The following is a 27,805-nucleotide window of genomic DNA, read 5'->3' on the forward strand; positions in this document are numbered from 1 at the left end:
TAATTGGTTCGCGACTGCTCGGCGCTTCGGAGAACGCGCTGGATGCCTTGTCGCGAACTTTCTTCGTCAACCACGAAGCACACATGACATCGGAGCGCAACTACCTGTTGCAAGTGAAGCCGGGCTACTAGTAGAGACGTCGAAGGATGCATGACCGCGACCATGCGTGCTCTCACAGGCTGCACCAGGAAGCAAGGGCAAGTCACGTCCCTCTAATCCAAACACGACGTCCATCTGTTCGGCCTTGCAACGGCTGTATTCCAGACACGGCAAGGTGGGTGAAATACGGAAACTCTCCTTTCTATGGACCAAACGGAATATTTGCGAGCCTGCGACCTTACGTGATGCGTCTCTGCTGTTGAGGCTCTCGGCTTATGCGTACACACTCATCATTGGTGGCTGCGTTTCATTCTGATACTTGCTGCTGCACTGTTGCGCTCCGTCGACCGCTTGATGATTCAAGCCACCGCACTTTCCGTCAATAATGGCGATGTGATCCCCCGGCCATGTCGTGCCCGCTGCTGGCGCATTACGAATGATAGAGTCAAATAAGATGGAGGTCCCACTCACCCATTTGGTTCCGAGCGCCATCATTGGACCGCAGCATCAACCGACATCGTGCTGCCACACAAACAGGATCCCAAGCCCGACGCCCGGCACTTGCCGGTCTAATGGGGTGTCTCTATCTACTCATACCACTGGCACCCTGTTCAGCTCTTCCAGTAGCGTGTCGCAAGCCTGCCGTAGAGTACCTTATGAGATACCTTCCGCACCGTGCAACAGACACGCCTCGACTTCTTGACCCGCAGCACCTCATGCGTTAGAAACGTCCGTCTCAGCTCGACCCAGCGCTCCACCTTCATGAAGGTCTTCCAGCCGAATAGCAGTTTCGAGTAGCCGTGCCCAACTGCAGCTGACCGGCGGCCGTAGACCGCATCGTCCAATACGGGGGTTTGTATCAGCGTTTTTGTTGACGTTCTTGACATGTCAACCAGCGATCGTCCAAGTTTTTCGGCGCGTGGCTTGTCGTGTTGTCTCATCAGAATCCACGAATGGTCGATGGCCGTGCAACCAACATGTCTTCTCCCTTATCCCGACGTTCCCATTCTTTCCCCTCACGTCTCTGGCATTCTCCACCGCAGCGGCATTGATGCGGTCAGTCTAGAGCGGTTTCTTCCTCGTTCGATTGTGATCAGCAGCCGCGATCTCACTGGAAGCTAGTCCTAGGAGGCACCGCAACTGATTCACGAGCCCCTGTGGTTACGTTGTTCTTATCCGTCTCCAAGCAAAATGCTCTACGCATCCTCACCTGTCACTTCTCCGCGTGTCCGCCTAGGGTACTTACCTACCCGATGAGGCAATGATCGGACAGGCTCGGAAAGCCCTTTGAGTCTTTCTTATGCAAGGAGGCGCACACCTCACACGTTGTGTTTGTTCTCTTTGCCGCAAACGATCGTGGATCGATGCTCATCAGGCGAGGACTTGCCAGCATTTCAGCATTATCAAACGGACTGCCCAAAGTACGGGCTAACGCTGTCGCACCGACTACCCTTGCTCGTTGGGTCAGTTCAATATCCACTCTTGGCAATTCATACTTGGCATTCAACCTAGCCCTAGTGCTTATCCAAATACCACTTGATTGTTAACGCAAACCCACGACTTGGCACCGATTAGGCGTTCGACGACGGATGTAGTTCCGAAACAACAGCACACCGCCTCAGTACTATGGCTGTAGGTAGGCCCTATCAAACCTGGGGTCACACATTCCACCGTATCGTGAGGTTTATCTGCCCGAACGGTAAAACATGTAGAACTCCCAAACCCTACGGACATCCAAGCTACATGTGCAGTTATCCCCAGTCGGTTCTGCTCGACATTCCAGGTAAGGCAGTTTGCATATCTCGAAGGGTTTTCACGGCGTCAGACTGCCATCATTTCAGGACCTGCTAGCTGCGCTGGCCATCACCTTATTACGAAGGTAGTACGCGTCCGATAACACCGATCGCTTTCCTCGACGAGGATCTGTTGGGGCTCAGCAGTCTGGAGTCTCTCTGCGGAGTATCAACTCATAGCACTGCAATGAAGGAAACGGTCGTCGACAGCATAGGCCTACAGCTTCTCCTTCTCGATCATTCCGCTCAAGAAACTTGCTGGGCAGGGTAACATCACGGAATCCCGGCGCACGTCTGTACAGTTCTATCCCAGCGAGCCTCCAACGGAAGTCCCATCATTTTTATCTTTGCTAACTAACTCGCCCTAAGTGAAGATTACTTAGCCGAAAGTGACACCATTCAGCAATGCAAAACAACCCCTTTATACGATCGCCTCCGACATACGCCGTCAGCACCAGAAGGATACTGCCAATACCCATGGAATCTCTGTTTGTTGAACCTTAATCTGCTTTCTGGAGTTGTTTCACGGGTGGCCTTGCGCACCAGTACTACCCCGAGACACTGTCGTGCGACGTGTTGAACCACAATCAATTTCAGGCCTGGAGTGCCTGACAGCAGGATGTGGTGGGACAGGCGCGAATTGATAAGCTACACATATGTAACGCAACGCTATGCACGCTTACTATGGATACGTATGTAAATCACCCGAAGGCGATGAGCCCAAGAATGTAGAGAAATCTGAGTTGCTTAAAGATTCATGCTATACACTACGAGTGCATCATGTTTTGTACAAAGCGGTGATGTCGAACCGCACTTCAGCCAACGCCCCAAGATTCAGACCGATTGCCCACGTTCTACCATAACTTGTTCTCTGCAGCTTTCTCCGCTGCCTTCCTCTTATTTGGTACACCCTCCCTAGGCATTTTGCTCTGTCCCGGCGTCTTGAAGAACAAGCTAGGGCTCTCGCCTTCTCCTACTGAATAGCTCAGGTAACCCCTGTGCGCTGGGTCCCGGTAGTATTCGATATCCTTCCTGCTCGTGGGATCAGGTAGGCGGTACGCAAACTTCCGTCGCGGAACGTCTGGCGTTGCTTCTGAAGATTCTGTCTGCATCTGTAACGATTCTAAGGGATCTGTACTCCGGCGCAGCACGCGCCTAATGGCCTGAGGCGTGTAGAAGCGTGTTGTGATCTTGCCGCCTGCGGCCTCGACGGCGGCGATTGCTGTCGCGGAGGCTCGCGAGACGATGATGTTGATCGGTGTGCGGAGTTGATCTGAGCCCTATAGAGGTGTAAGCGGAGAGGCGCAGGGGCAGCGTATTGGATAACAGGGCATTGCCTACTCGTGCGAGCAACTTAACGCCATCTTTGACACCGTGTAGACATCTCGAGTCATTCAGTTCCTTCATGGTGATGGGTCGTGATGGGTTGATACGGCCTTGGTCTATCCAGCTTTGCAGCCTGTCGACGTTCAAGGGGCTCATCTCGACAGACCAGCTACAACAACCATCAGCGATGCTCCACTTGACCACCTAGTGTTCTTGCAATCGCCCAGCAGCACATACTGATTCTCAAATCCCAGCCCCCTCTCCGGATGCGTAATCTCATATTTCGTCTGTCCACCAGTAAACCCCCTCGGCACCTTTCCATGCTGTTTTTGACCCTTGTGACCACGCCCTGATGTCTTGCCCTTGCCTGATGCCGGACCTCGACCGCGCCGGATTTTCTTGTTGTATGCACCAGGATTATCGGAGAGGGAGCCCAGGATGGATGCAAAGCGCTGCTGTTGCGGGCGCTGGAGGAAGGGGACGAGGAATGGCGCGACGGGTGAACAGGACGAGCTGCTGAGCCAGCTGCTGGCCTTCAGCAGGCTCAATCGGGGCGGCATGGCTGTGGGCTGCTGCTCTGACTGCTGTGAGTTGATGGATGCACGATTCCAGGTCTTCCGAGTTGTGAGATCACGTGATATCATCTTCGGTGCCAAGCTTGATCAACCACGAAGTCGCGGCCCAAACTTGACCACCGTGCGATGATACAGCTTCAAAATACTCTTCTTTAATCCCAGGGCTCAACATTGCTGTACGTGCCGCCTTGCCTGTTCGTACCACGTGGTGTCCGCTGCGAGTAGTTATCGGATGGTTAAGCTTCAGGCTGGTCACGAGGGCACTCCCGACGACGCGTAACGTACAAGGAGCAACATCAGCTACTTTTGGAACCCTTCACGTGCAACAGATGACAAGAATACGCATAGTCGTTTGCTTGCATGTCGAAAAGGAAGCGGCAATCCTACGGTCAGATGGCCAATAGAATCGTTGGTATGGAGAGGTGGTTTCGCGATCGACAGACACACGACTATTCCATTCCGAGTCTCCGTTTCCATACGGGGCAGTCGAAGGCACAGGAGGACAGCCGAAATCCTAGAGATCGGAATATCTCCATGGAGCCACAGAACGCGCATGAAGGATGCCCTATCTGGCCAAGCCATCTATAGCGCAACATGCCCGCCTTATCCCGTCGGACTCTCCATTCTGCAGCATCAAGCGGCCCTAGTAATATGGTGTGCTCCGATCATTGAGGTCGGCTGGAGAACTTCAATAGTACCGCTCTGTCAAGCTCAAAACGAAGTATCGCGGCCTTGTGCCTGGTAAAAGTCCTGTCGCTGTAAGAGCTTGGCAATATGTTAAACCCATTAAGTACATCTGCTCCAACAACTATTGCGTGGCCCAAATCGACTGGCGCCAAAAAAAAAATCGAATATACCTATCCGCCCAAAATAAACCCGTCCATAGTTCCCAGGGTATGCTCGAGTGAGCTCGTCCACTTCTCCCCTTTACATATTTCCAGGCAGAGGTTGTCCGATGTGGACCCATCTCAGCAGCCTATGGACTCTCTATTGTCTTAAACAGTAAAGCCTCCCTTTCACTGAAGGAGGAGATGAAATAATTTACAGTCAAACATCGCGAACCTACGGTACCCTATGCTGATCAATGTCCACTACACTCATCTATATCTTATCGAGAACCTCCCTCTTTCTATACGAGGGTGCGCCCGGATGCCTGAAGAATACTTCCGATCGCGTAAATCATTGACACTGCTTGAAAAGCCTTGACTGATATATTCAGGTCCGTTGACTAGTAGACTTCCGTCCATTTGACCAGGACTCTGTATAGCCTTTGCATTCATCACTTGTCGCTCTGCTTCAGATCAGGTATTGACGGGTGCGGCTCCGTAGCCCCTTTCTTGTACCATCTTTGGGCGCACTCGTTCCACAGCTCATGTCTATCTCTCGTTTCTAAACGTCCGCCGGACTCTCTCAGGGTAGCCTCAATCTCTCGAGGTAATTGCTGCAAGCTTTCCAGCATGAAGGCTGAGGAAGGGTATACCATTCGGTGCGAAAAGTTCGTAATACTGCATAATACACAGAACAGATTGAGCACCGAGCAGATTTACAAAATCATGACACTGTTCACTACAGTCTTTGGTGCGTACTCGGATTCGTTACCTCTGGTAACGAGAATTTGTCCATCTGACAGTGTCAAGGCCGGGAGATGTATCGTAAGTTCATTTGCTACGCCGGCCAATACGAGGCTTATATTTCATCGCATCTATATCTACAGCGCTTCCATGTCCTTAGCTAGCACTGCCATTCGCTTCGCCCTTCCCCAGAACCTCCTCTGCCGTCTCCACTAAAATCTCAAACGCTCTCCTGATATACTTCTCTTCAGTATTCGCGTTCGCACTGACAATCCTGATCGTGTAGGTACCATCTACGACGCCGCTCGTAATGAAAATCTCACCCCTGCTATTTACAAGCTCATAAACCTCCTTCGTCACAGCGTTCGCATCCAGCAGCGCCTGCTTCTCCGCATCAGGCGTGAAGTCGTTCGTGAAAGCTTCATGCCTCGGATCCGGTTTACTCGCGTTTCTCATCTGTTGCGGCCTCTTAGGCACAACCGTTATGACTGTCAGCGCGAAAGCTGGGCCGGTCAGGACAGAGAAGAGATCAGGGCGTCCTTTCACTAGGGAGTGGAAGAGCTCGCCAAGCTCAATGTGGTTGCGGATGTAGGACTGCAGGCCGTCAATGCCGTAGCTCCGGAGCACGAACCAGATTTTCAGGGCCCGGAAGCGTCGACCAAGCGGGATTTGCCAATCGCGGTAATCGGTTACGAGACCGGAATCAGAGAATGTGTTCCGTAGGTACGACGGGGTGATGCTGAGGGCGGAGGTAAGGTCGTGGCGGCGGCGGACGAAGAGGCAGCTAAGAGGGTCGGTAAGTATGCAGTACATGAAAGAGATAACAGAGAAAGGAAGAGAAGGAGTATACCTGGCGTCAAAGTTCGTGAGTAGCCACTTGTGCATGTTCATATCAAAACTGTCAAAGTGCACGAAGGCTTTCGTTAGATGCTGATACTCCGGCAGCACCAATGCCGCACCAGCATACGCTGCATCAACATGGACCCATACGTCCGGCCACTCCTTCAACACCTCCGCAATCTCCTCAAACTCATCCACCGCGCAAGTCGACGTCGTACCCAGCGACACCGTCAGATAGTACGGCACCTTACCCTCACGCTTACACCGTTCCAACACATCCCGCAAATTCTTCCCGGTCATTCTAAACCCATCCTGCCTCGGCGCCGGCACGCTCCGATACCTCGTCCCCGCAATGATCGCCCCCTTCTGCGTACTAGAATGCGCCTGCTCACTTCCCAACGCGACAAGCCGTCCCCTCAACTCCCCCTTCCGATCCTCCCACTCCTCCGTCCCATCTTTCAGCCCCTCCTTGTCCAGCATCCGCCCTAACACCCTCTCCCGCGCTGCAACCATACACACGGCAATCGCCTCGGACGCCGTCCCCTGAATAACCCCGCCTCCCTCACCCTTGCTCAAAAACTCCTCCGGCAGCCCCAGCATCTGCGCCACCCAGTCCAGCACCACGGTCTCAAGCTCCGTCACCGCGGGCGAGCAGAGCCAGTTGAAGGCTGGGGCTGTAAAGGCGGCGCTGTAGAGCTCGGCGAGCATGGAGGGGTAGGAGGTCGTGGCGGGGAAGAAGGCCATGAAGTTTGGGTGCTGCCAGTGCGTTAGGCCGGGCATGATGTGGGCGGAGATGTCGGGCTGGATCTGGGAGAATGGTTCGGGGCAGGTGGGAGCGGAGGAGGGGAGGAGGGGCGCGAGGTAGCCGGGGGTTACGGCACTGAGGACGCGGCGGGTGGGGAGGGTTTCATTGTATTCGATGACTGGGTAGAGTTAGCGGGGTGACAAAGGGCGATTAGAGGCGGAGGGGACTGCGTAGGCGTGTTTACTCTCTTCAATCGCCGCATGGGCAGCTTCGCGAAACTGCTGGGAGTTCATAGTGGTGATCTGGCCGCTAGGAGAAGGGAGCAGTCGGTCGTTACGAGGCTACTATGGGCAATTGAGGAGATCTGATATGTATACGGGCAATCGACACGAAGGGCGTGTTTTTGACATGAAGGGCGCGGCTTAAGGCAGGTACCGCGGTCCAAAAGAGAGAGAAGCGGCGGGAAAGCGGAACGGCTCCGCGATGCTGTAGGTCGCTATCGATAAAGCTTTGTGGGGTACACCGCAAGCAGCTTGGGACTGCAGTCCATGATGCGTACGAAGACTTCGTAAGCATGCCCGCAGCTTCATGTAAGCAATCAAGCCTGAGGTGGTATTACTTGGAGTACCGGCATCGTCTCCAAATCACTACTGCTCTGAAGCTAGAACTACCTACAGACACACAAAGCGATCCATAGGAACAAAGCCGCCTGCCATGCCCACCGCAACAGCCAAAGTAAACGGCGTCACCGTCGCTGAGACTGACAGCTGGGAAACAGTTGAAGGGAATATCTACTTCCCGCCGTCGTAAGCCTGTGTAGAACCTTGCTCAGCTATCACTACGAGAAAGCATAAGCTGACGGTGGTATTTTCCCCTACAGGTCCGTCGAGAAGAGCTACCTCAAGCCCTCCAACACGCATACTCACTGCGGGTGGAAAGGCACAGCCTCGTACTATAATATTGAGGCAAACGGAAAAAACTTATCCGACGCGGCTTGGTACTATCCAGAGCCTATGGAGAAGGCGAAACATATCGAGAACTACGTCGCCTTTTGTGGGTGTACCCTTCTCCTTGCTGAATCGTTCAAGCTGCATTACGGCAGAAACACCGGCAGAATCGAGTACTGGATGTATAGCTGACGAAGAATTTATAGATAAGAGCAAGGTCCAGGTAGCATCGGGTTGAGGAAGGGGAATTGATCGCTCTGGGTAACTCAGTAGTACTGATATATTTATTCCACGTTCAGTCACTGGTTCATACGAAGTACCATACACAGTCGCTTATACGACGGTACATACAGTACCCATCTCAAGTCCCTGCCATCATGGTGTCATCGCCTCCATTCCCCACCCCCTGCTCCACCACAACGCCCCTCCCCCTTCCTTCCAGCAGTTCCCTCCTGACCTCCGGCCCAATCGCCTTATGTCCCCTCACCAGCAACAAATCCAGCAGCGCCTCCCGCTGATCCTCCGTGATATCGTTCCTATACCTCTGCGCAAACGCCAGGAGGCACTGATGCCACAGCACAGGCAACTTAACATCCTTCACGCTCTGTCCGCTGACGCCAGTCATAGCGTCACCCTCGCCCCCAACAGCTCCAGGATCCGAAGCCCGGAACCTCAGGAAGTGGAACACCAGCGCATCAACCACCTTATACGGCAGCGCATACTTCTTCTCCAGCAACACCCTGATAAAGATATTCGTCGCGCCCGCCGACTCCGTATCAACACTCATCTGCTCCGCCGCAATCTCGCACAACCGATGCAACGCCGCCGCCGAATGCAGCACGGGCACGCTAACTCTTGCGAGCACAGAGCTCACGATATGCGCCTCCCTCAGCGTGCACGTCCCCGACTGCACGAGCGGAAAAAGCAATCCCTTAAAGAACGCCGCGGGCTTGTACAGCGCCTTCTTGAGTGCCTTGTACAGGTGCACGTTCAGCTTGCGCGTCTCGCGTATGTCGTCGCGCACGCGGTCGAGCAGTACGTCGTGTAGAAACGTCTGCACGATGATGGGTTTGTGCGAGGTGAAGACCTTGGTGGCTTCGTAGCAGGCATTGGGGGTCCAGGACTCGGGGCGTGTGATGGCGAGGAGGGTCTCCCAGTAGGGAACTGTCGGGAGGATCTTGAAGGGTTTGGGTAGCTTTCCGGACTTGTAGCGGGAGAGGAGGAGTCCGACTTGGGTGTAGACTTCTACGACTTTGGCGGGGATCTCTATCGCGTCTTCTGGCGCGCCGCCGCCGTGGATGGAGGGGTGCTCTCGTTGCGGGGCCTGGCCAGCTTCGTGGGCGGCGATCTTTTGGAGAATGAGCGCTGTGAGGTTCGTGCCTCCGCCGCCTTGCTCCACGTCGTCGCCTCCGCCGGGTTGTAGTAGGGTGGATGGGTCGAAGGTGGGGTTGAAGCGGTTGAAAGTCTCGAGGTCGCTGGGGTCTATCTCAACCTCTTCCACCACCTCTTCCTCCTCGTCTCCCCAAGCGTCGCCATCATCGTCGCCGTGCTCTGGTGCCTCCTCTTCCGAGATCACATCTTCCGGGAACCGGGAGTCGAAGGCGAATGCTGGGTTCGCTGCTGGCGCATATCGCGACTGCTGCTCCTGCTGCTCTTCCTCTACGAGATCTTGCCCGATTTTTAGGATTTTCCGCGAGGCTTTGGCATCTACGAATTTCTCTTCGTCGCCTTCGTCGCGCGCAGATTTCCTCCTCTTGCCTAGCTTTTGTTTGAAGTGCTGCGAGGGGAGGTAGTCTTCTGAGAGCGGGTTGTGGCGACGTGCTTCTCGCGAGTCAGCGGATGTCGGTGTCTTAGGCATTCTGGGGGTTCTGGGGTGTTAGGTTGGGTATAGGGGATGTCTTGGGCGGTACTCTCTGGGATGGCGGAGTGGTGATAGATGCGCCTCAAAATTATTTGGTGGGGAGCTTTTCTGCCGCCGAGGGGGCTTTCACCGCCCGCATCACCCGCAGCCCGGTGCGCTTTTGGACTGAGAGCGCGACCTGACGCGCCGGAGTGCAGATATATCACCGTTCACAACCGATGACGCAGGGAGAGCTGTAGAAGAACCATCTCGAAGGCGCAACATCCTTTGTATTCTCGCCAGCTGCCCTAAACTGTTCAGAAGATTTTTAGCCCGGCGGAATCATCCCGCAACCACTCAGCATCCTCCCGTACGCACACGAAACAGCTACAATGGCGGCAGCGCAACCTCCCTCACGAAGTGCAACGCCATCAATCCTTCAAAAGCGGGTCCTAGAAGAAGACCATGCGCCCGCCATCTCCTCTCCGCTAAACCCGGACGCAATGCCCCGAGCACGCCCAGCAGCAAGGCCTCCTCCACGAGAGCAGCGCGAGAAGAGAGAGACGATTAAGAAACGGGAGGCTACCGCAAGGGGTAGCACGCCGGACAAGAAGGGGAAACACAAAGGCCCTGAAGCCCCGTCGCCGATCAAGTACGCCGTCCCAGAGCCCAAGCTTGAGGCCTACGAACCGCCCAAGGACCCGACACTTGTATCGCATGAGCCGACGCCGATACTTACGCCTGATGGCACAGTGGAGCTCAAGAATCCGCTTGATAGGTTTGTAGTTCGCAGCTCAGCAATCCGGGATCTCGATCTCTGACAGAGCTGCAGACCCTTCCATAAAGCCTACCGCTACCTCCCCTGCGTCGCCGACCCCCTTTTCCCCCACAAACAATGGTACCGCCAAACCGACCAGCGGCCCTTCGGCGCTCGCATGTCCTTCCTGGACAGCGACAAGCGCCTCCACTTCGACGACACCCTGACCCACGTCACCAACGACAAAGGCTGGCGCATGGGCCGCGGGAACGTGGCCGCCAGCGAAGGAAGCCACTACTACGAGGTCAAGATCCTGCGCGGCGTGCCCTCCTCCGGACCCCCGATCCCACCAGGGCAAGAAGACAACCCGCAGCCGCACATTCGCGTGGGCTGGGCGCGGCGCGAGGCCCCCCTCGACGCACCCGTCGGCTACGACGGCTACAGCTACGGCATCACAGACCTGCGCTTCGAGACAATGCACAAATCTCGCCCGGGCAAGCTTTTCCACTCCCTCCCGCCCTCCAAGACCAAAAAAACCAAACCCGGCGCTGCCAAACCCGCCCCCGAGCCCATCCACCTCGCCGACCCCAACATCCGCGAAGGCGACGTCATCGGGCTCGAGATCCGGCTGCCCTCTCTCTCTTTGCACCGCAAAGTCGTCAGCGGGAACTACAACCCCGCCGTCGACCTAACCGACGGCTTCGACGATCCCGACCCCACCTCCCCCTTCAAAATCGGCCAAGCCATAGATGTGATACGTGACCGCATGCCCGTTCCCTACAAGAGCCAGATGTACCTCGAGCACTTCGAGTACCGGCCTACGGCGCCAATGGTGCACTACGGGGACCGCTCCGTGGACCCCAAACACAGCCCCCTCTCCACCACGCCCAGCCCGAACCACGAGGATCCGGCGCTGAGGTGCTTGCCGTTCAGCAGTATCAACGTGTACAAGAACGGGGAGTTGGTCGGCACGGCGTTTGAGAACCTGATGGCGTTTCTGCCGCCCGCAAGCCGCCTGACGGGACCGGAGGAGCAGAGGTGTGCGTTCGATGATGGCATGTTGGGGTATTTGCCTGCGGTTGCGGCGTTTTGTGGGGGAGTCGCGCAGGTGAATTTTGGGCCGGAGTTTTGGTTTCCGCCTGCGGGACTGCGGAGGGAGGGAGGAGGGGGCGAGGGGGGTGCCGGGGTGGTGGATGGCGAAGGCGATGTCGCGATGGGTGGGGATAGGGAGAGCAGAGTGGCGGAGAAGAGGAGGTTGAGGGGCATAGGCGAGAGGTTCAAGGAACAGGTCGCTGAGGATATCGTGTGGGATATCGTGGACGAGACGGTGTTCTTTGTGCAGGATGGTGGTGTAGTGCATGCGGGAGTGCAGCCTGGGAAGGCGGCTGGCGCGTCGGCGGGGAGGAAAGACAAGCTGGTGGAAGATTGATCTGTTGATGGGGGTTTTTTTTCATGGCGTCTAGCATTCGATACCAACCTTGGACTGCATATCGATGGCGTTGGAGCTTGGAACTGTCGCTCGGTGGATGCGAGGGAAGTGGTTTCGCCGACTCACAGCCGATTGCATCAATAGCATCAGTATGTACAATTGATGAGGAAACCAAGTATCTTCTTAGTCTTGATACCGACCCAATAGCTATTGTGCTTGACACAAGACCTTTAAACGATCCTAGGAGCACGCGAGCTTAACAGATTTATTACTCAAACACTAAACGAGGCATGACATTCACTTGCAGAAGAGAACAACAGCTATATAAAGCAATACCAAAGGGAAGCAAAAACCCATAGTCCCTCACCCATCAGTCAGGGTGAAGGACGTCCGCGAGGAAATCCTGGTGGGTTTGATACTGGCTCCGGCGCTGCAGAGTGGGGGACCGCCAGGCCACTACGTGAACCAACGTTGCCGAGAGAGTCGAGGCCGGACCGTTGGGTGAAATGACAATGGGCTTGAGCATTATACAAAGATGGACTTGTCCTGAGGATGAAGCATTGGCTGGGGCTGCAGCGGTGTGACGAAGGATGAGACATAGGACATTGAGTTGATAGAGCGGAAGCGGCCGCAACATTGGACGTTTCAATGAGATATGGCACTAGGAAGAGACTGCCACAATCTACCACAAGACTCAGAGCACCCTTCCTAGCTTATCGACGCGGGAACGCTGTTCCATCGCAAGCCTTTTGGATTACTATTATTAACCAGGAATGTAATTACCTGGAATAGTAGAGTCTTCGTCGACATTAAAGAAGCGGTAAGGTCACAGGTCAAGTAGGATAAGTCTTTTAGAGAGATGGAGGTTCCAGGAGACAGAGGTAGTGCAAGCCTCTCTTGAAGTTCGACGTGCCCCGACGCCGTCCGTCCGTCAGAAAAGTTTCCATGACGCTTTGCCGCGATGCTTGGCAGCAGATATAATCTTATCTCATCTCATCTCATCTCCCAGTCTGCTAGAGTATTGCATCGCCTCTTTAGGAATTCACTGAACGGCTTTCCCAGAGATCAATTGCTGTTCACACTTTGCCACTGCAGGACGAGCTCGACGATGGCAGGTAAGCTATTTCTCTCATTTACACCGCAAGATACTCATCGCCCTATCTCCATGAAACAAGCCGTGCGAAATACCACTCTTCAAAGCAGACTTTGTACAGATACATCAACTGTGCACCAGTTGGAAAATTCACCGAGCCTCAAACTTAACATTTCTTCTTGAAAAGTCGCCGGTGCGAGCAGGTGAAGCATTTCTTTATTCTATTCACTACACCAAAACCTCTTAGCCCTGTCGGCGGCTAAGTCCATTTCTCTGCCAGTGCGATTTCCTGGGCTGTAGTCTCGCAACTCATCAGTCCACCCCGCAGCCAAGCTTGTTCTCATTGCTGCCCCGGTTTGTCGTAGCCATGGCTCACTGAAGCACCTGCAGTCTTTTTGGAAACACACTAACGCACTCCTATTGGTGCAGGAGAGATTTCGAGCATGGCCGATGCGGAGCGGACCAAACGTGTCAAAACTACCGGATCCCCACCGGCGCATAAATACGATACTTGTCCCCACCATTGCTGTGCCGATATCCTTTGTAATGGCAAGACGACACGGGGCAGATCTTGCATGAATAACGGAACGGTGGTCAAACCGGGATTCTTAGCCACCTGCAAGCTACATCAAGATCAAACCCTTCGCGCATCTCAATGCCAAGCAATCGAAATCTGTGGCGAGAAATGCCTTCGCCGTATCCCGTGGTTACCGCCGTACTATCACCAGTAAGTCATCCTCCGCGATCAGCGTTCGATTGCCGACGAGAATTTGATCATGCGTTACGAAACATGCTGTTGGTCTCCTGGTGTCATATGTACAAGCCGTCGTTAAGTCGGAAATTCACCGAGAACTCTAGGTTCAACGAGACCTCAACGTTTTCTTGGTGTTGGTGCTGATTTAGAATGCAGGCTGTGCCTAATGCATAAGGACTACCCAGTACCTTGCTACATGCTGAAACTCCCCACAGAAATACGTCTGCGGATCTTCGAGTACTTGCTGCCTTCCAAGCCGGTGTCCGAACCCAGGTCAGTGGATGGCAGGACTGCCTTTGGCCCACCAGGATTCAATCTGGGCGATTGGAACATGTCGCTACTGCTTGTCAGTCGTCAGATATTCCAAGAGGCTTCCAGCGTCCTTTACGGGAAAACTGAGTTTGTTGTGGAAATCAAAGACTTGTCCTTCGCAGCCCCAGGTGGCGCCTTCGAGCCTCAACCTTTCAAGCTCCTCATGCATCCCCATGGTCGAGATTGGAAGCAATACCTTGGCAGTCTGCCTTACAAGAGAATCGAGCAATTCCACGTTACGATTCTTGCTCCTGTCGGGAAGGGTTCACTCCCGTCGCAAATAATGGAATACAACCCCAAGGATAAGGAGAGGTCGCTTTACGATGTCCGCGACAACGTTCATAGGCTTGTGGGGCTTCTTCGGGAGGCCCATCACATCCGCAGGCTGAGAATCGAAGTTGCTATTGATCAACGCAGTTGGACAGCAAAGTCAACCGTCGCCGCTGCAAAATGGCTGCTTGAGCCCCTGTGGAGCCTCACTAACATCCAACAACTCAAGCTCTATGACCTACTCGTCTACCACCACGGGATCCTAGCACCAATAGGTACAAAGAGTCACACTCCGGACTTGTCAGAAGAAGGATCCCCCGACAAGGCCTGGGCGGACTATGTGAAAGAAAAAGAGGCGCTATACTTCTGCAAGGACCCTGCACCAGTGATCCCAGCCGACACCCTTAAGGCTTATGGCCGGATCGACGATGCGGTGGTGCGGCTGCGAGACGTTGAACCGTGTGACCAAGAATGGGTTATGGGCCGCGTCAGGCATACCCAAAAACTTGATGATCTTCTGCATCGTGCTCGAGTTGCGCGGGAGGAGGGCAAGATGAACGAACTGAACAGAGTCGGTATACGGCTTCGCCAGATCTGGCGAGAAATCGTCGCTGGACAAGAGGAGGCAAGGGTTAACATTGACAAAATGATCGCGTGGCTACCGTCTGAAGAGTCGGTCAACGCCAGGATCACCAAATACTTCAAGCCGGTCTCGGAAGTTACGGACTGAAGCGCTCGCTGCCAGCTCCGACCTCCATGACTTGGACTTTAACTAGTTAGAGAAGTATGAGACGAGGACAGGAGTCACAGGATGAGCTCGCTAATACAGAAACCATAAAATTTGTACGTTAGCTTGATCGTAAATAAAGCGACTAATGTCGCTGTCCTAATGTGACGTGGCATCGTCAAGCCTAGCATTCCTGAGGTCAAGTAACGAGACATGCCGCTCGTCCAGCCGCAATGCATGACGGAGAGGTAGAAGGTGTCCTGTCAAGTCACAACACACGCTCATATCGAATGTTCTGTCTATCTTCTATGGACGCCAGACCGCCCTTACAACTTCACCGCACGAGCCTCCGAGTCACCAACCTCAGCTTTAGCTTGCTCGCGAAGTAGCTTCCGTAGGATTTTGCCAGACTACGCTGCGCTGTTAGTCACGGTCTTTGCCAAATCGGAGCGCAGGACTTGCCGGATTCTTCGGAATTGCATCCACAAACCGTACTCCTCCGTCAAGCCGCTTTGTCCGGCTGACCTTCCCCTTCATAAAATCCTGGATCTCCTTCTCTGTTGCACTACTGCCCTGCTTCAGGACAATGTAGGCACGCGGTAGTTCCTCCCCATTACTGCGGAATTGTTAGCCACACAGTCAATGATAATTCGCATCGCGCAAGCTTACATGGTCACGCCGATGACTGCGGCATCCGCCACGGCCGGGTGCTCCAGTAGCAAGGCCTCGAGCTCCGCAGGCGCGACTTGATTCCCTTTCACTTTGATGAGTTCCTATCACCCATAGTCAGCTTCCATGCATCAAAGCGTCATCTACCTCATCGCCCACCTTCTTCCGGTCCACGATAAAGAACTTCCCCTGCGCATCCACATAGGCAATATCCCCCGTCTTAAGCCACCCATCCGGCGTAATCGTCTCTCTCGTCGCCTCCGGCCTCTTCCAATACCCTTTCATCACGTTCGGCGCTCTGACCCACAGCTCCCCCCTCTCTCCCGTCCCCACCTCTTTGCCATCATCATCCACCAGCCGCGCCTCACAGTTCGCCACCAGCTCCCCGACACTGAACGACTCGCTCCGCTCTTCAGGATTCCACGACAGCACCGTACATGTCCCCTCTGTCATCCCCCATCCTTGCTTAACGTTAATTTTGCCTTTGGGCCATAACTGTTCCAGCTCCTCGCAGACCTCGCGCCCCAGCGGCGCCGCGCCGGATCCGACGCGCTCCACGCTGCTGAGATCGAACTTCCTGGCGGCGGGATGTTTCGCCAGCGCGACCACAACCGGCGGTACCAGAATCAGATCCGTGATCTTGAACTTCTGCACAGCCTCCAGCATCCCCAGGAAATCGAACTTCGGCATGATATATACTGGAATACCCCGCAGCGGCGCCGCAACGCAGAAGATGGTTTGCGCCATCGCGTGGTACATGGGCAGGAAGCACAGCCAGCGGGCGCGCGCGTTCGTGGCTTCGAAGTCCGGGGCCAGTTGGGCTAGGGCGACGGTTTGGGCGGTATTGGAGACGTAGTTGTGGTGGGTGATTTCTACGCCTTTCGGGGGGCCGGTCGTGCCGGAGGAGTAGTTTAGCGCGATGGTTCTGCTAGTCTGGGAGGGGGTGGTGAGGGCTTCCCAGGCGAAGGTGCGCGCGGAGGAGGCGGGGGCGAGGAGGTGCGACCAGTGGGGGACTCCTTCTGGTCGGCTCCCCCTGTCCGTCTCGTTGTCGTTGAACACGAAGATCCGGTCATGCCGCATGCCCACCGCATCTGCGGCTTCCAGCGCCGTCGCCAAACTTGCCTCTGCCGTAATCAAGAAGGTAGCCCCCGAGTCTTGCAGCTGGTATGCCAATTCTCTAGCCACATAGCCCGGGTTCGCGCCAGTAAAGATGCCACCCGCCATGATGACACCCATCAGCACAACGGGGAAGTACAAGCTGTTGCCGCTGAAGAGCAGGACACGGTCCCCTGGGTGCAGCCCTGCGCGCTGGAGGCCGAGGGCGAGGCGCTGAGAGTACAGGCGATATGTTGAGTGGGTGAGGTAGTGCGCGGGGTTGCTGGCGGAGATGAGGAGTGGCGTTTCGGGGAGGGAGGCATCGGGAGAGGTGAAGAGGTAGGTGGAGAGGTCGACTTGGGGAATGGGGATGCTCCATCGTGATTTGATGTGCATCTTGGGAGAGGTTTACAGGACTAAGAAGGGTTTAGAGGCGGATTGACCGTGGGAGTAATTCGGGAGTCGATGATAATCTAGGGGGCTATAGATGATGCGACGGCTCTAGTAAGAATGATGAGGTTTAGAAAAGATGCAATTGCTGAGGTGGACGACAGATTCTGTAGAAATGCCACTCGATGCTGTGTCACCCGGGCTTGTTGTCCCACACAGCGCCGTACTACCTCGGCGAGAACTCAATTCTTCGCTAGAGGCTCTAATGGAGAGAACTGTGTGGCACAGAAGGTTTCGAGAAGTGGATGAGGAAAGCTCTTGTAGAGGATACAAATGAGAATCAGAAGTAACGAGATGACCGAACTGTGCCATAGCAAGCTACTAATACAGACTAAATCCACATCCCGTGCGGCTAAATGAACCTCACGGCTGCCGGCACCAAGTGCTCGCGACTCTGGAGAGACAACACGCGCTACAGCCTCCATCTTGCGGGGAAAGTCACTAAAATTGTGGAGAGCTGGAGATCTTGCCGGATGCCGAGGCTGGCAGATTCGCTTAAGGCGGATGATGATGACAACATTGAGCTCGAGGCACGTGACGTTTACCGTTAGAATATCGACATCAGGAACGCGAATGCTGCGTTTCCTTCCCCCTGAGGCCTGCACCGCATCTATCCCTGCGCTCTTTCTGGAGTCTCTGTCTCTCTGGCTAGCCTGTGTTGACAGACAGTGACCTTCAGCGCTCTCTTAAGGTCAATGAAGACCACAGTGTCTCAGATAATCGTAGTGTTTGACCATTGTATGCTTTGGCGGGAGCTATGCAGCACAGTATTTTGCAGCTTTGCACTGAAGCGTTCTCTCCTGTCTCAGTGATTCGAAGATAATGTCCAGGTCCTATTTCTATTGCGAGTTGTGGAAGTCTCTGGGTAGCCGTATTCCGTCCAGTCTCCCCAAGTTGCATTTCTGTCTAGACTCGCCTGCCCTCAGAATCATTCAAAACCTCATGTCAAGAGCCAACACTGCTAGTATGAACTGATACTGAGGGACAGATTGATATTCTCAGCAGTTGTAGATACTGTGGTTAGTGTCGCAGCTGTGAGACAGTGATGCCAAGTCCAAAGCAGATCTGTGTACAGTAAGCCGCATCGACTGCCATGCTAGCCAAGTAGTGGAAAGTCGAACCACTTCATTTCACTCAGTCAACCTCCGCTGCCCGTAATCTCCCCTATTGCGGTCGTCCTACTGCTGCGCCGCCAGCCCTTCATTTCCCCCCAGCCCCCATCTCGGACCGAGTCATTCTTCATATATTCTTTAACTCACACTCAACCTTGCCCAGCGGACTCGGATCGGTGCTCTAGTGGGAAACTCCCGTCAAATCTAACCCGGGCGGGCATTGCCGCTGGTGCATGTGTTCGATTCCCGTTTGCGTTGCTTTGCATTCTTGAATTTTCCTACTAACCAAACACAGCATCCAAATTTAGTAGCCGCTTAATAAACCTGATGTTCTCTCAGCTGCTTCGGCAGGAGGGGGGTTTCCTCGCGGACGTTCTTCACCCGTTAGGGTGAGGGATTATGAGTTTTGCATTTTTCCTTTTGGTGGTGATGTTGCAAGGCGTGAGTCTGATGCGCGCGCTAAAGACGTTCTCTTTTATAGTCTTCAACTTGGCGTCTCGTACGCTCTATCGCCGTTCGTCGTTAGGATCGCGTGCTGCTCCTGTACCCTCTCTTGACGCTCAGCTTCACAACCTGCACGTTCTGCATCCTAGCTTGGCTGCGGAAGTGTACTACGAGTACGCGTAATCGAGTCACATCTCCAATCGTTTCGAGGTTTGCGCAAACCTGCATTGTATCATGCGTCCTACGAACTGCGGTATCAGACGCAACAGACTCCAGCGTCGACTCCACAGCCAGATTCTCCCTCAAAGCCATACCAGAAAGAAAATCCCACTCAATTCAGACATATCTCGTCATTCACTCCCAACGCCCACCAATGCATCAAACCCCAACCCTCCTCACTACGCACTGGCACCCGCCCCCGCATCCTCCTTCCCCTCACCTGGCCCCTCCTTAGTCAAATAATCCGCCTCCTCCGCCTCCTCATACTCCCTCACCAGCCCCATGACCACCTCCCTCGCCTCGTCGAACTCACCCAACCCATCAGAAAACGGCGCCTCCCGCTTGTACTGCTCGATGAACGCGTTCCGCTTCCGCAGCTTGTCGTATTGCACGACGATGCGCCGGAAGAGGGTTGAGATGCCTGTGTGGTTTGCGAGCATGAGCCCGGAGACCCGGTGCTGGGAGGGTATGTAGGGCGATTTTCGTGTGAGGGCGACTTGAATGCTGGCGGGGCCCCAGGGGATGAAGGTTGCGAGACGGCGCTCGCGGATGCGGAGGAGGGATTTGTGAACCTGAGGTTGGTGTTAGTGTTCATGTATTCCGGGAGGGGGTGGCAGGGATGTGGCAGGAAGCGAGGCAGTGATTGCGCAGGGAGAGGAGAGAAAGGAGGAAGGGAGACAGGCTGGGAAGCACGGTTCGTGCGACTTACATCAGTAGGATCAGCTTCGCCCTGGATGATATTGAGGATGGAAATGTAGCAGCTCTTCTTGCTCGGGTTCGTCGACACCATCCGGTTCTTCGGTTGCAGCAGGCGCCGCATTACGTCTAGGACCGTCGTCTTGCGCACCATCTTCGCCTGATCAACGTTGTCCGTGCTGAAGGGCGTGTACGAAGTCATGAGGAAGTGGCAGCGCGGCGTGGGGATGAGAGAGGCGACAATGCCGACGAGGTCGTTGTGCATGTAGCCGGGATAGCGGAGGGTTGTCGTGCTAGCGGACATCACTGTCGAGACCTGGGTCTTGGTAAGTGGATGGGTTGGAAAAGAAGAGGCTGGCTTGTACCTACAAGCTGGTTTGTCTGCTGGAAGGAGGGCTTTTGGACGTGGAGATGATCTGCTGCTATGCGGGAGAGCGCACCGTTATCGAGGACCACCTAAGAGAATAAGTATTCACACATGGCATGAACGACTCGCACGCGCGTCCTGACTTACCACCGAGTCTGCGTTCTGCGTTAGACGTCTCATAGCTAACAGGCTGTTGTACGGTTGCACAACTATGTCGTGCGTATCTGGAAAGACCGAGTACGTCTGTATCAGTTTCTTCGGAAAGCGGTCGTTCAGCCGCTCGAGCAGAAAACTGCCCATTCCAGATCCTGTGCCGCCCGCGATGGAGTGTAGCATCATGAAGCCCTGCGAAGATCGTCAATTATTGATGTGCCTTCTTTGCTGCTCAGAGTTCTGCCCAGAGCTCTGCTACGGCAAGCACAGCAAGCGCAATGACAATTCCTGGGTATGACCCACCTCGAGGCTATCACTCCCATCCGCCTCCCTATCGATCATATCCATAACCTCCTCGTGGACTTGCTCGCCCATAGAGTAGCCGGCGCCCCAGTTGTTGCCTGCACCAGTGCCCTCCTTGTGTACGAAGAAGTTCTCCGGGTTGTAAATGTTCTTGTAGGCGCCGGTCTGGATAGTGTTGATCACCCTGGGCTCCAGGTCGATAAGGATAGCGCGAGGGATATAGCGGGTGTCATCGGACTAAGCGGCGTCAGCGGTGCTGATGTTGGACATGTGGTGTCTTTGCGCGATATCGCGCTGTAGAAGGGTTGGGACTCGTGAAGAGTGGGCGACACATGATCGTGATAATGCCTGAGAGGGAGGTAGAGCTATACACACCTGGTAGAAGAAGACATCCTTCCTGTCGCCGCCCTCGATTGCAAAGTCTTCAAGGTTGCCGTCTTGATTTATGCCGTGCTCTTGACATAGCTGTTGCCAGAACTGGGATCCCACTGGTAACGGCAGATCAGTAGAGGTAACAATCGCATTACACTTTGTTCATGAGTGTGACAGTGGGTATCTGTTCAATATTAAGCGCCCTTATCGGAGGTGGTTGCGGTCGAGCTACACAGCGTAGGCATGGGTGGTGGTGGGGGTTCAGGTTTGTTGATACGGAGTAGAAGTTAAGGACGCACCGCTGTTGCCGCACTGGCCAGCTTGTATAGTGATTATCTCTCTATTTAGCTGTTAGCAATACTACATTTTGTGTGGTTCTTCTAACACTATACCTAGGCATCGTGGGTGTCAAGGTGGGGTATTTTTGAAGTCGCAGACGACGCGTCGCGAAGTGGTCCGCGTCTTCTTGGCAGAACGGTTGCACGAAAACCCATCAACAATCAGGAAAGGTGAACCTCCGCAGAGATTGGACCACAGCGTTCAACGTTCTTTGCTTCGTCTATCATGTCTCGTATCTACAGCTCTCTCTCAATGCCCCAGAAGATAGCGCCTGCCCCAGAAACGCCGACCTATGCACCCCCTCTACTCCTATGGCCAGAAGCTTGTCTAGCAGATGTACCTCCCCTCTACCCTGAAATCCCGGTACTTCCACATGAAAAGCAACCCGTAAACCATAGCAAAAAAGTTAATTCTTAGCACGTCGAGCCAAATCCCCAAACCGAAGCTTTCTGGCCGCGCGAACTCACTATGGTCCTTGCACACATCCAGAAAGAGCTTCGGATCATCCGTGATAACCCCATCCAGTTTCTTCTCAATACACCACCTCATCCTCTTCTCCTCGTTCACCGTCCACGCGTAGACAGGCCTCTGCGCAGCCTCTGCGCGTCTGAGAAAGCGGCCCCCGCACGGGCCCATCAGCACGGCTTGCAGCATGTTGAAGCTCACGTTCTCCACCTTGAAGAACTGATCCGCGTACAGCGTTGAGAAGCCAATATGGCTAATGGGGAAGCCGGGCAGGTATTCGGCGCAGAGCGGCAGATACTTCGCTGCCCAGATACCAAGCACTACGCGCTTGTTCCATGCTTTTGATGGACGCACAGACTGGATGGTTTTGGCTATTAGGCGCATGACGTCGTCGGCGTCGTTATCGAGCTTGATGTCCAGCAGCAGCCAGATCTCCTCCAAGCCGGGAGACGCGAGGTAGGTCAGCAGGTCGAGTAGGCGAGGCATGTGCTGGCGCGGTTCTCGGAGCGTCTGGATTTGTGAGAGATACTTCCAGTCGCGCTCTATTATCTTGTCTGGGCGGCCGAAGCAGCGTTTTAGGTCCTTGTCCTGTAACCTCATCAGTCTTTGAAGGGATCTCAGTCAAAGGTGATGCTGAGACTTACATGCGAGAGTACCACAACGCCGTCTTTGGAGAGATGAATGTCTGTTTCTATGGCGTGTGCACCCACGTTGACTGCGCCGGTGAAGGCGCCCATAGTATTCTCTGGATACTTGGCCTTATACCCTCGGTGGGCTATTGCTTGAGGGAGACGGCGGCCCTGCTTGTCCGAGAGTATCCGCGTCCATGTAGCATCTGGGAATGTTGCTTGGGGCGGTATGGAGCCTTTCTCTGCGAGCGCTTCCATGCTTGTCCGGACAAACACAGGCGGTACGGACAAGCGCTCCAGCAGGGGAGTTTCTGCTGTGATTTCCATAATGGGACGTCTTTTCCGAGAAGATGACAAAGTCTGACGCCGGAAGGTGCACAGGAACCGGCCTCTATGAAGGCACGGAAGAGACGTAACGGATGCGCCGGCGACACGCGTTTGCAGTGAGTAGCTCTTTAACAACGGAAAGACTGAGAAGAAGAGAAGAGCAGGTACAGAAGTACCAGAGCGAAGCCTGGCAGCCTTCGCTAATTTGAAGCACCTTCGCCAGTCGGCCGCGCTGCCATCACCAAACATAAGCAGTTTCAAGGCACCACCCAAGACGCATCCGAGACGCGGGGCCACATCAAAAAGCATTCACGATGGCGCAGATCTAGTGCTTCCTTCGCTGCAACTTCCAGGCCCTTTCCAGCCAGCTAAGACGTGCGGAACGCCCGAAACTGCCAGTGTCAGGCGATGGGACGCCCGCAAGCGGCGCAGAAGCGAGGGCCGCGCCCGCTGGTGTCGCAAATCATGATGCTGACGTGCGTGCTGATCGCCAGCCAAGGTCGGCGCTAGGTGAGCTAATTTTTATGCTTGAGGTTTTTGTCGGATGTGAGAGTTCCCGGAAACGCCATCTGACAGCCATGGAAAGGTCTGAGTGTGCTTCAAGTGCTTGACTCGCCTTGACGCCGGATATCCATGTGCTTTAAGCAGTACAGGAAACGCTTTCCTACCACTACACCCTCTGCGATTGAAGTCCTCGTAGTTACATGGCTCCATCACAACCTTGGAACAACCCATTCACAACTAACGATCGAGGACTCCAAGCAGACAGGGAGATCCTTGAAAGGCTAAACTGATCGCCATCAGCGAGATTGACCCACTGATCGGCGCCACGAGCTCGCATGGCCGGGTGATCTGCAAGCCGAGGATGCTTGGCGGGGCTTCGTGCAAGGGCTTTGGCCTGAGACGTTATCCTAGCGTTCGAAGCCACCTGCTTCTCCTGCCAAACCCACATATAAGCGAAGTTGCGGTGAGCAGAAGCTTCGATTCTCAATCCCTTAAGCAACAGGCTAAGGTAGCGCTTGCGGCAAGGAGGATCATCCGCTCTGATCTCCCGCTGATGGGTTTCCCCTGTTTGCACTACTGCTAGGCGAGATTTTCGAAAGACGTATTGATTGATAGTGCACTCCGCGGGGAGCGTGGAAGTTACTGCTATTTACAGACAGCACTTCCAGAAGGTTGAGCTGCGTCTTAATGGTTTCTGTCTCAAACTCTGCAGATATCTCGCAAGTTGGCGCTCTGTGCCGTCCAGCTTACGCAGATATGATTAGGTGTGGTGAAGAACCATTATGTAAGACCTGGTCAGCTGGTAGGCGTTCGACCGCAAGAAAGGCAACGGCTGTCCATACAATGGGGCGAACAAGGGAGGACCGCAGTATAGGAAACCCGCAAGATAGGACAGAAGAACAAGAGGACTGTCATGTGTTCAACAATTTCCCTCAAGGCCTTGGTTCGTCTCTTCTTACAAGAAACCGAATACATCCCAGCGCAAAGATTTCGATTTGAAACCCAAGTTTCTCACTTCATCTCTTCACGGACGTCCACTATGTATGTCGATTCGGATCCGTGGCTGTCGATGAGCTTTGAAACTTTAGGCTCGCGGCTTCACGGTGGGGTTTTGGTAACGACAGAAGAAGCTGAGGTTGAGATCACCAATCCAAATCATAAGCGTTTATTCTGGCCAGATACTCTCGCTACAGTACCGGGTTGGTTTGTTGTAACTGTGGTTGGCATTGCGGCCATCACGACCATCGCGGCGTCTTTGCCGCTAGGATCAGGAGGACTGGGAGGGCCACGAGGTCCGGGAGTGCCTGGATAACCAGGGAGACGTTTATCTCGAGCCCTTTGGCTCGCCTGGATCTGGCATCTTGATACGCATAAATGGTATTGGCAAACCACAACACAGAACGGGGACTTTCATTGCGAGTGAGGTTGGCGCTAAAAACTATGAACGTAGAAAAGTCAAAGAAGCAGTGAGGTGTATCTAGAAACAACGTTAAAGTGCAACAACAAAGTGATGGCCTTGCCGCGCTCCCACTTGCTTCCGTACCTTGTAGCACTGTACTGAACCGTGACGAACACTGAAGCTTCAACGAGTTCTGCCATCAAGAATTCCCTTGAAGGCCAGTTGACTTCGATGTCGCAATGCGGACTTGCTGCTGTAGAGTGGTGAGCTGGAAGTGCTCTTGATATCAGAGCATTTACATCGTTCTCTTTCAAATCCCGAAGTATCGATAGGAACGCCAAGACTCAATCCTCTTCAGCCCTATCGAATTTCAGAGTATCACGAGCTCTACCTGTACCACATCCAGCAGCACTCCAAACTGTAACAGCAGCCAGCTACTCTTCCACCCCCTACACCATACTTAATTCCCCGAAACCCGCATCTCGCAAATCTCCATCACCATGCCTCCCAAACGCATGACCGCAAATCCCCTCAAGCCCGCCCGCTACCGCCCCGGCAAACCCACCGCCGAAGCACCCTCATCCTCCTCCGACGAAGACGCCTCGGACGCAGAAGATCAGCAGCAACAGCAATCCACTGCCGCACCACCGCCAAAAGCAACATCCTTCCCCAGCGCCTCGAAAATCACGCACAACCTCCGGAACGTCAACCTTGATGCCCGGCGCGCCGAAGCCGCAGCACGCGAAGCCGCACGCGTAGAGGCCGAAGCAGCGGCAAGGAAAGCGGCTGAGGAGGGCTTTGAGACAGAGTCCGAGGCCGAGGGCTCTGGCTCCGGTAGTGGTAGTGGAAGTGGGAGCGAGGAGTCAGAGGAAGAAGAAGAAAGCAGTTCAGAAGAGGACACCGCAGCCGCGCGACGGAAGCTGCTCCGCCCCGTCTTCGTGCGCAAAGACCAGCGCAAGAACGGTGCCGCAGCAGGAGGAGGACCGCAGGACACAGCGGCTGCGGAGGAAGCGCGACAGGCGGAGGAAAAAGCGCGCAGGAAAGCGGCTGCGGACGCGCTGGTGCAGGAGCAGTTGGAGGCGCGGGCCGCGGCTAAGGAGGCAGCAAAGAAGGGCTGGGATGATGACGAGGACGTCCCGGATGCGGAGATGGTGGACGATACCGACGATGTGGATCCCGAAGCCGAGCGAGCGGCGTGGAAGCTGCGGGAGCTGCGGAGGGTAAAGCGCGAGCGCGAGATCATCGAGACGGCGGAGAAGGAGCGCGAGGAGGTTGAGCGTCGTAGGAACCTCACGAAGGAGGAGCGGGAGGCGGAGGATCGAGAGCGGTTGGAGCAGCAGAAGGAGGAAAGGGAAGGGCGTGGGAAGATGGGGTATATGCAGAAGTACTTCCACAAGGGTGCATTCTTCCAGGACGACGCGAAGGCGCAAGGACTGGATCGGAGAGATATTATGGGCAGCCGTTATGCGGACGATGTGCAGAATCGGGAGCTGTTGCCGCAGTACATGCAGATCAGGGATATGACGAAGTTGGGAAAGAAGGGTCGCACGAGGTACAAGGATCTTAAGAGCGAGGATACGGGTAGGTGGGGAGATCTGGGCGACAGAAGAGGGCCGAGAGGTGACTCGTATGGGGTGGATGACAGGTTTCGACCGGATCGTGGTGGAGTAACTGGCGCCAACGCGAGTGCGGTTGGAGAAAGGAAGAGATATGGGAATGAGCCTGAGCGGGATGGCAAGAGGGCGAGGTTGGACTGATGATCTCTACCATCTACGAGGAACACCAAGTGGATAAGGCCCTAAAAGCCCGTAAAGACACGGCCAGTAACCGGTTACTCAATGCGCTACGCAGTCACCACAAGCAGATTCAAATGCTGGAAGGCAGTTGTTATGCGAAGCGACAAACTTTAACAGCGGTGTCTCCTTTACTTCGCAAAGGTCCCTCGAGAGGCACCTACTGATAGCGTGCTTAAGCAGCAATGACTCGAAGCAGAACGGCCATGCAAGCTCCTCACGAAGAGCAGCTGATATTGATGACTGGACCTTTATACACCCTCTTTTCCCGTGCTTGGTACAGGACAATGGCGAAGAGAAGCACCATACAATAGACCTCGCTCTACCACTGACCGCTCCGTTTACGGAAGCGAGGCCACCGTCAGGGCCAGCAGTTTGCTCGAGTTCGTATGCGGCTACTTTGTTGTTGTCGCCTGCTCTACTCTTGAAAAGTGCCATGGCGAAGAGGGGATGTCGACATCAGGGACAGAAAATCTCACCACGCAAGGACAAGGTTGTAAGCTACAGAATGCATGGCGGATCGAGTCAATGATGTACTTCAGACCATGAAGAACACTTCTGCACGCTACGATGCAATGTGCATTGAATGGCAACTGGTATGACATTCCTGCCGAGGCCACCTTCCTTCCACCCCGTGTTGTTTAAGGACAGCTGCACGACCACGGCACATATTGTCACTCCAGGGGACAGCGGGAGGGATAAGGGCCGTGGCTTCGGATGCCCGACATCTTGTCCCATGAGCAAAGTATATCGCAACAAGGATTAGCAGATGGGTTGGATCTGGGGATCGCCGGGCCGAACCCAGTATCAGAGCTCAATTAGGTGCTGGACGAAAAGCGGAGATAAGGACAGAATTCCATTCAGCTCCATGTGCAGTTCTAGACCTCCCAAAGTCCCCTCGAGACGCATTTGCACTTCGAGTACAGTACTGGACAGCACATGGATGCAGCAGATGTATCGTTGACGATTCCGCCTAAATCATATCCAGGACAACAGAGCATGATCTCGACGAGCTACTCAACTAGCAGTCCTTCTTCCGCCTGACTGAAGGTCTTCTGATGAGACTGATTGCGCATGTCAACATCTTGGGCCACATACGGAACCGCTTCGTACTATTCTCGCGGTTCTCGCTCGAGACGCACAAGGTGGTTGCAACGGAGGCGCTGGTCGACAAAGCTGTGAGGCATAGGTTGTGGGAAGAGCTTGGGGTTACTGCGCGGGTGCCCCGTGTGATTACCGAAGGAACTGCGGCAGCAGCTTGAGGCGAAAGTGAGATTGAGTGCTTGTTCCTGATGGCATGCTGCTCAAGGGACTTCGAGTACTCCCAGCACTGGCAATGTGGGTGAATTGACACGAGATGAGGCATCCTCGAAGCAACCCCCGGCGCGCAC

General features: G+C 54.6%; 10 protein-coding genes across 10 annotated transcripts; 4 read left to right on the forward strand and 6 right to left on the reverse strand.

The window, feature by feature from the left end:
- Window positions 1-2,746: 2,746 nt before the first annotated feature.
- W97_03243 (uncharacterized protein) lies at window positions 2,747-3,778 on the reverse strand (the record flags this gene model as incomplete). Its single annotated transcript, XM_007781140.1, has 3 exons — window positions 2,747-3,172; window positions 3,234-3,387; window positions 3,456-3,778. 3 exons carry the CDS (start codon window positions 3,776-3,778, stop codon window positions 2,747-2,749), a joined length of 903 nt encoding a protein of 300 aa, XP_007779330.1.
- Window positions 3,779-5,520: 1,742 nt separating this feature from the next.
- W97_03244 (aromatic-L-amino-acid decarboxylase) lies at window positions 5,521-7,242 on the reverse strand (the record flags this gene model as incomplete). The annotated part of the gene is made up of 3 exons (XM_007781141.1): window positions 5,521-6,148; window positions 6,215-7,127; window positions 7,194-7,242. 3 exons carry the CDS (start codon window positions 7,240-7,242, stop codon window positions 5,521-5,523), a joined length of 1,590 nt encoding a protein of 529 aa, XP_007779331.1.
- A 421-nt stretch (window positions 7,243-7,663) lies between these two features.
- W97_03245 (uncharacterized protein) lies at window positions 7,664-8,088 on the forward strand (the record flags this gene model as incomplete). The annotated part of the gene is made up of 2 exons (XM_007781142.1): window positions 7,664-7,755; window positions 7,830-8,088. The coding sequence occupies 2 exons, from the start codon at window positions 7,664-7,666 to the stop codon at window positions 8,086-8,088; spliced, it is 351 nt and encodes a 116-aa protein (XP_007779332.1).
- A 169-nt stretch (window positions 8,089-8,257) lies between these two features.
- On the reverse strand, window positions 8,258-9,754 carry W97_03246 (uncharacterized protein; the record flags this gene model as incomplete). Its single annotated transcript, XM_007781143.1, has 1 exon — window positions 8,258-9,754. The coding sequence occupies one exon, from the start codon at window positions 9,752-9,754 to the stop codon at window positions 8,258-8,260; it is 1,497 nt and encodes a 498-aa protein (XP_007779333.1).
- Window positions 9,755-10,128: 374 nt separating this feature from the next.
- W97_03247 (uncharacterized protein) lies at window positions 10,129-11,922 on the forward strand (the record flags this gene model as incomplete). The annotated part of the gene is made up of 2 exons (XM_007781144.1): window positions 10,129-10,514; window positions 10,569-11,922. 2 exons carry the CDS (start codon window positions 10,129-10,131, stop codon window positions 11,920-11,922), a joined length of 1,740 nt encoding a protein of 579 aa, XP_007779334.1.
- Window positions 11,923-13,965: 2,043 nt separating this feature from the next.
- On the forward strand, window positions 13,966-15,081 carry W97_03248 (uncharacterized protein; the record flags this gene model as incomplete). Its single annotated transcript, XM_007781145.1, has 1 exon — window positions 13,966-15,081. One exon carries the CDS (start codon window positions 13,966-13,968, stop codon window positions 15,079-15,081), a length of 1,116 nt encoding a protein of 371 aa, XP_007779335.1.
- Window positions 15,082-15,501: 420 nt separating this feature from the next.
- W97_03249 (uncharacterized protein) lies at window positions 15,502-17,238 on the reverse strand (the record flags this gene model as incomplete). The annotated part of the gene is made up of 3 exons (XM_007781146.1): window positions 15,502-15,694; window positions 15,748-15,851; window positions 15,907-17,238. 3 exons carry the CDS (start codon window positions 17,236-17,238, stop codon window positions 15,502-15,504), a joined length of 1,629 nt encoding a protein of 542 aa, XP_007779336.1.
- Window positions 17,239-19,246: 2,008 nt separating this feature from the next.
- W97_03250 (tubulin gamma chain) lies at window positions 19,247-21,124 on the reverse strand (the record flags this gene model as incomplete). Its single annotated transcript, XM_007781147.1, has 7 exons — window positions 19,247-19,639; window positions 19,777-20,079; window positions 20,133-20,219; window positions 20,278-20,475; window positions 20,587-20,823; window positions 20,962-21,051; window positions 21,116-21,124. 7 exons carry the CDS (start codon window positions 21,122-21,124, stop codon window positions 19,247-19,249), a joined length of 1,317 nt encoding a protein of 438 aa, XP_007779337.1.
- A 500-nt stretch (window positions 21,125-21,624) lies between these two features.
- Window positions 21,625-22,649, reverse strand: W97_03251 (uncharacterized protein; the record flags this gene model as incomplete). Its single annotated transcript, XM_007781148.1, has 2 exons — window positions 21,625-22,350; window positions 22,407-22,649. The coding sequence occupies 2 exons, from the start codon at window positions 22,647-22,649 to the stop codon at window positions 21,625-21,627; spliced, it is 969 nt and encodes a 322-aa protein (XP_007779338.1).
- Window positions 22,650-25,121: 2,472 nt separating this feature from the next.
- W97_03252 (uncharacterized protein) lies at window positions 25,122-26,378 on the forward strand (the record flags this gene model as incomplete). The annotated part of the gene is made up of 1 exon (XM_007781149.1): window positions 25,122-26,378. The coding sequence occupies one exon, from the start codon at window positions 25,122-25,124 to the stop codon at window positions 26,376-26,378; it is 1,257 nt and encodes a 418-aa protein (XP_007779339.1).
- Between the last annotated feature and the right edge of the window lie 1,427 nt (window positions 26,379-27,805).

The sequence above is a fragment of the Coniosporium apollinis genome, assembly GCF_000281105.1.
Source record: "Coniosporium apollinis CBS 100218 chromosome Unknown supercont1.13, whole genome shotgun sequence".
Classification (NCBI taxonomy): Eukaryota; Fungi; Ascomycota; class Dothideomycetes; genus Coniosporium; species Coniosporium apollinis.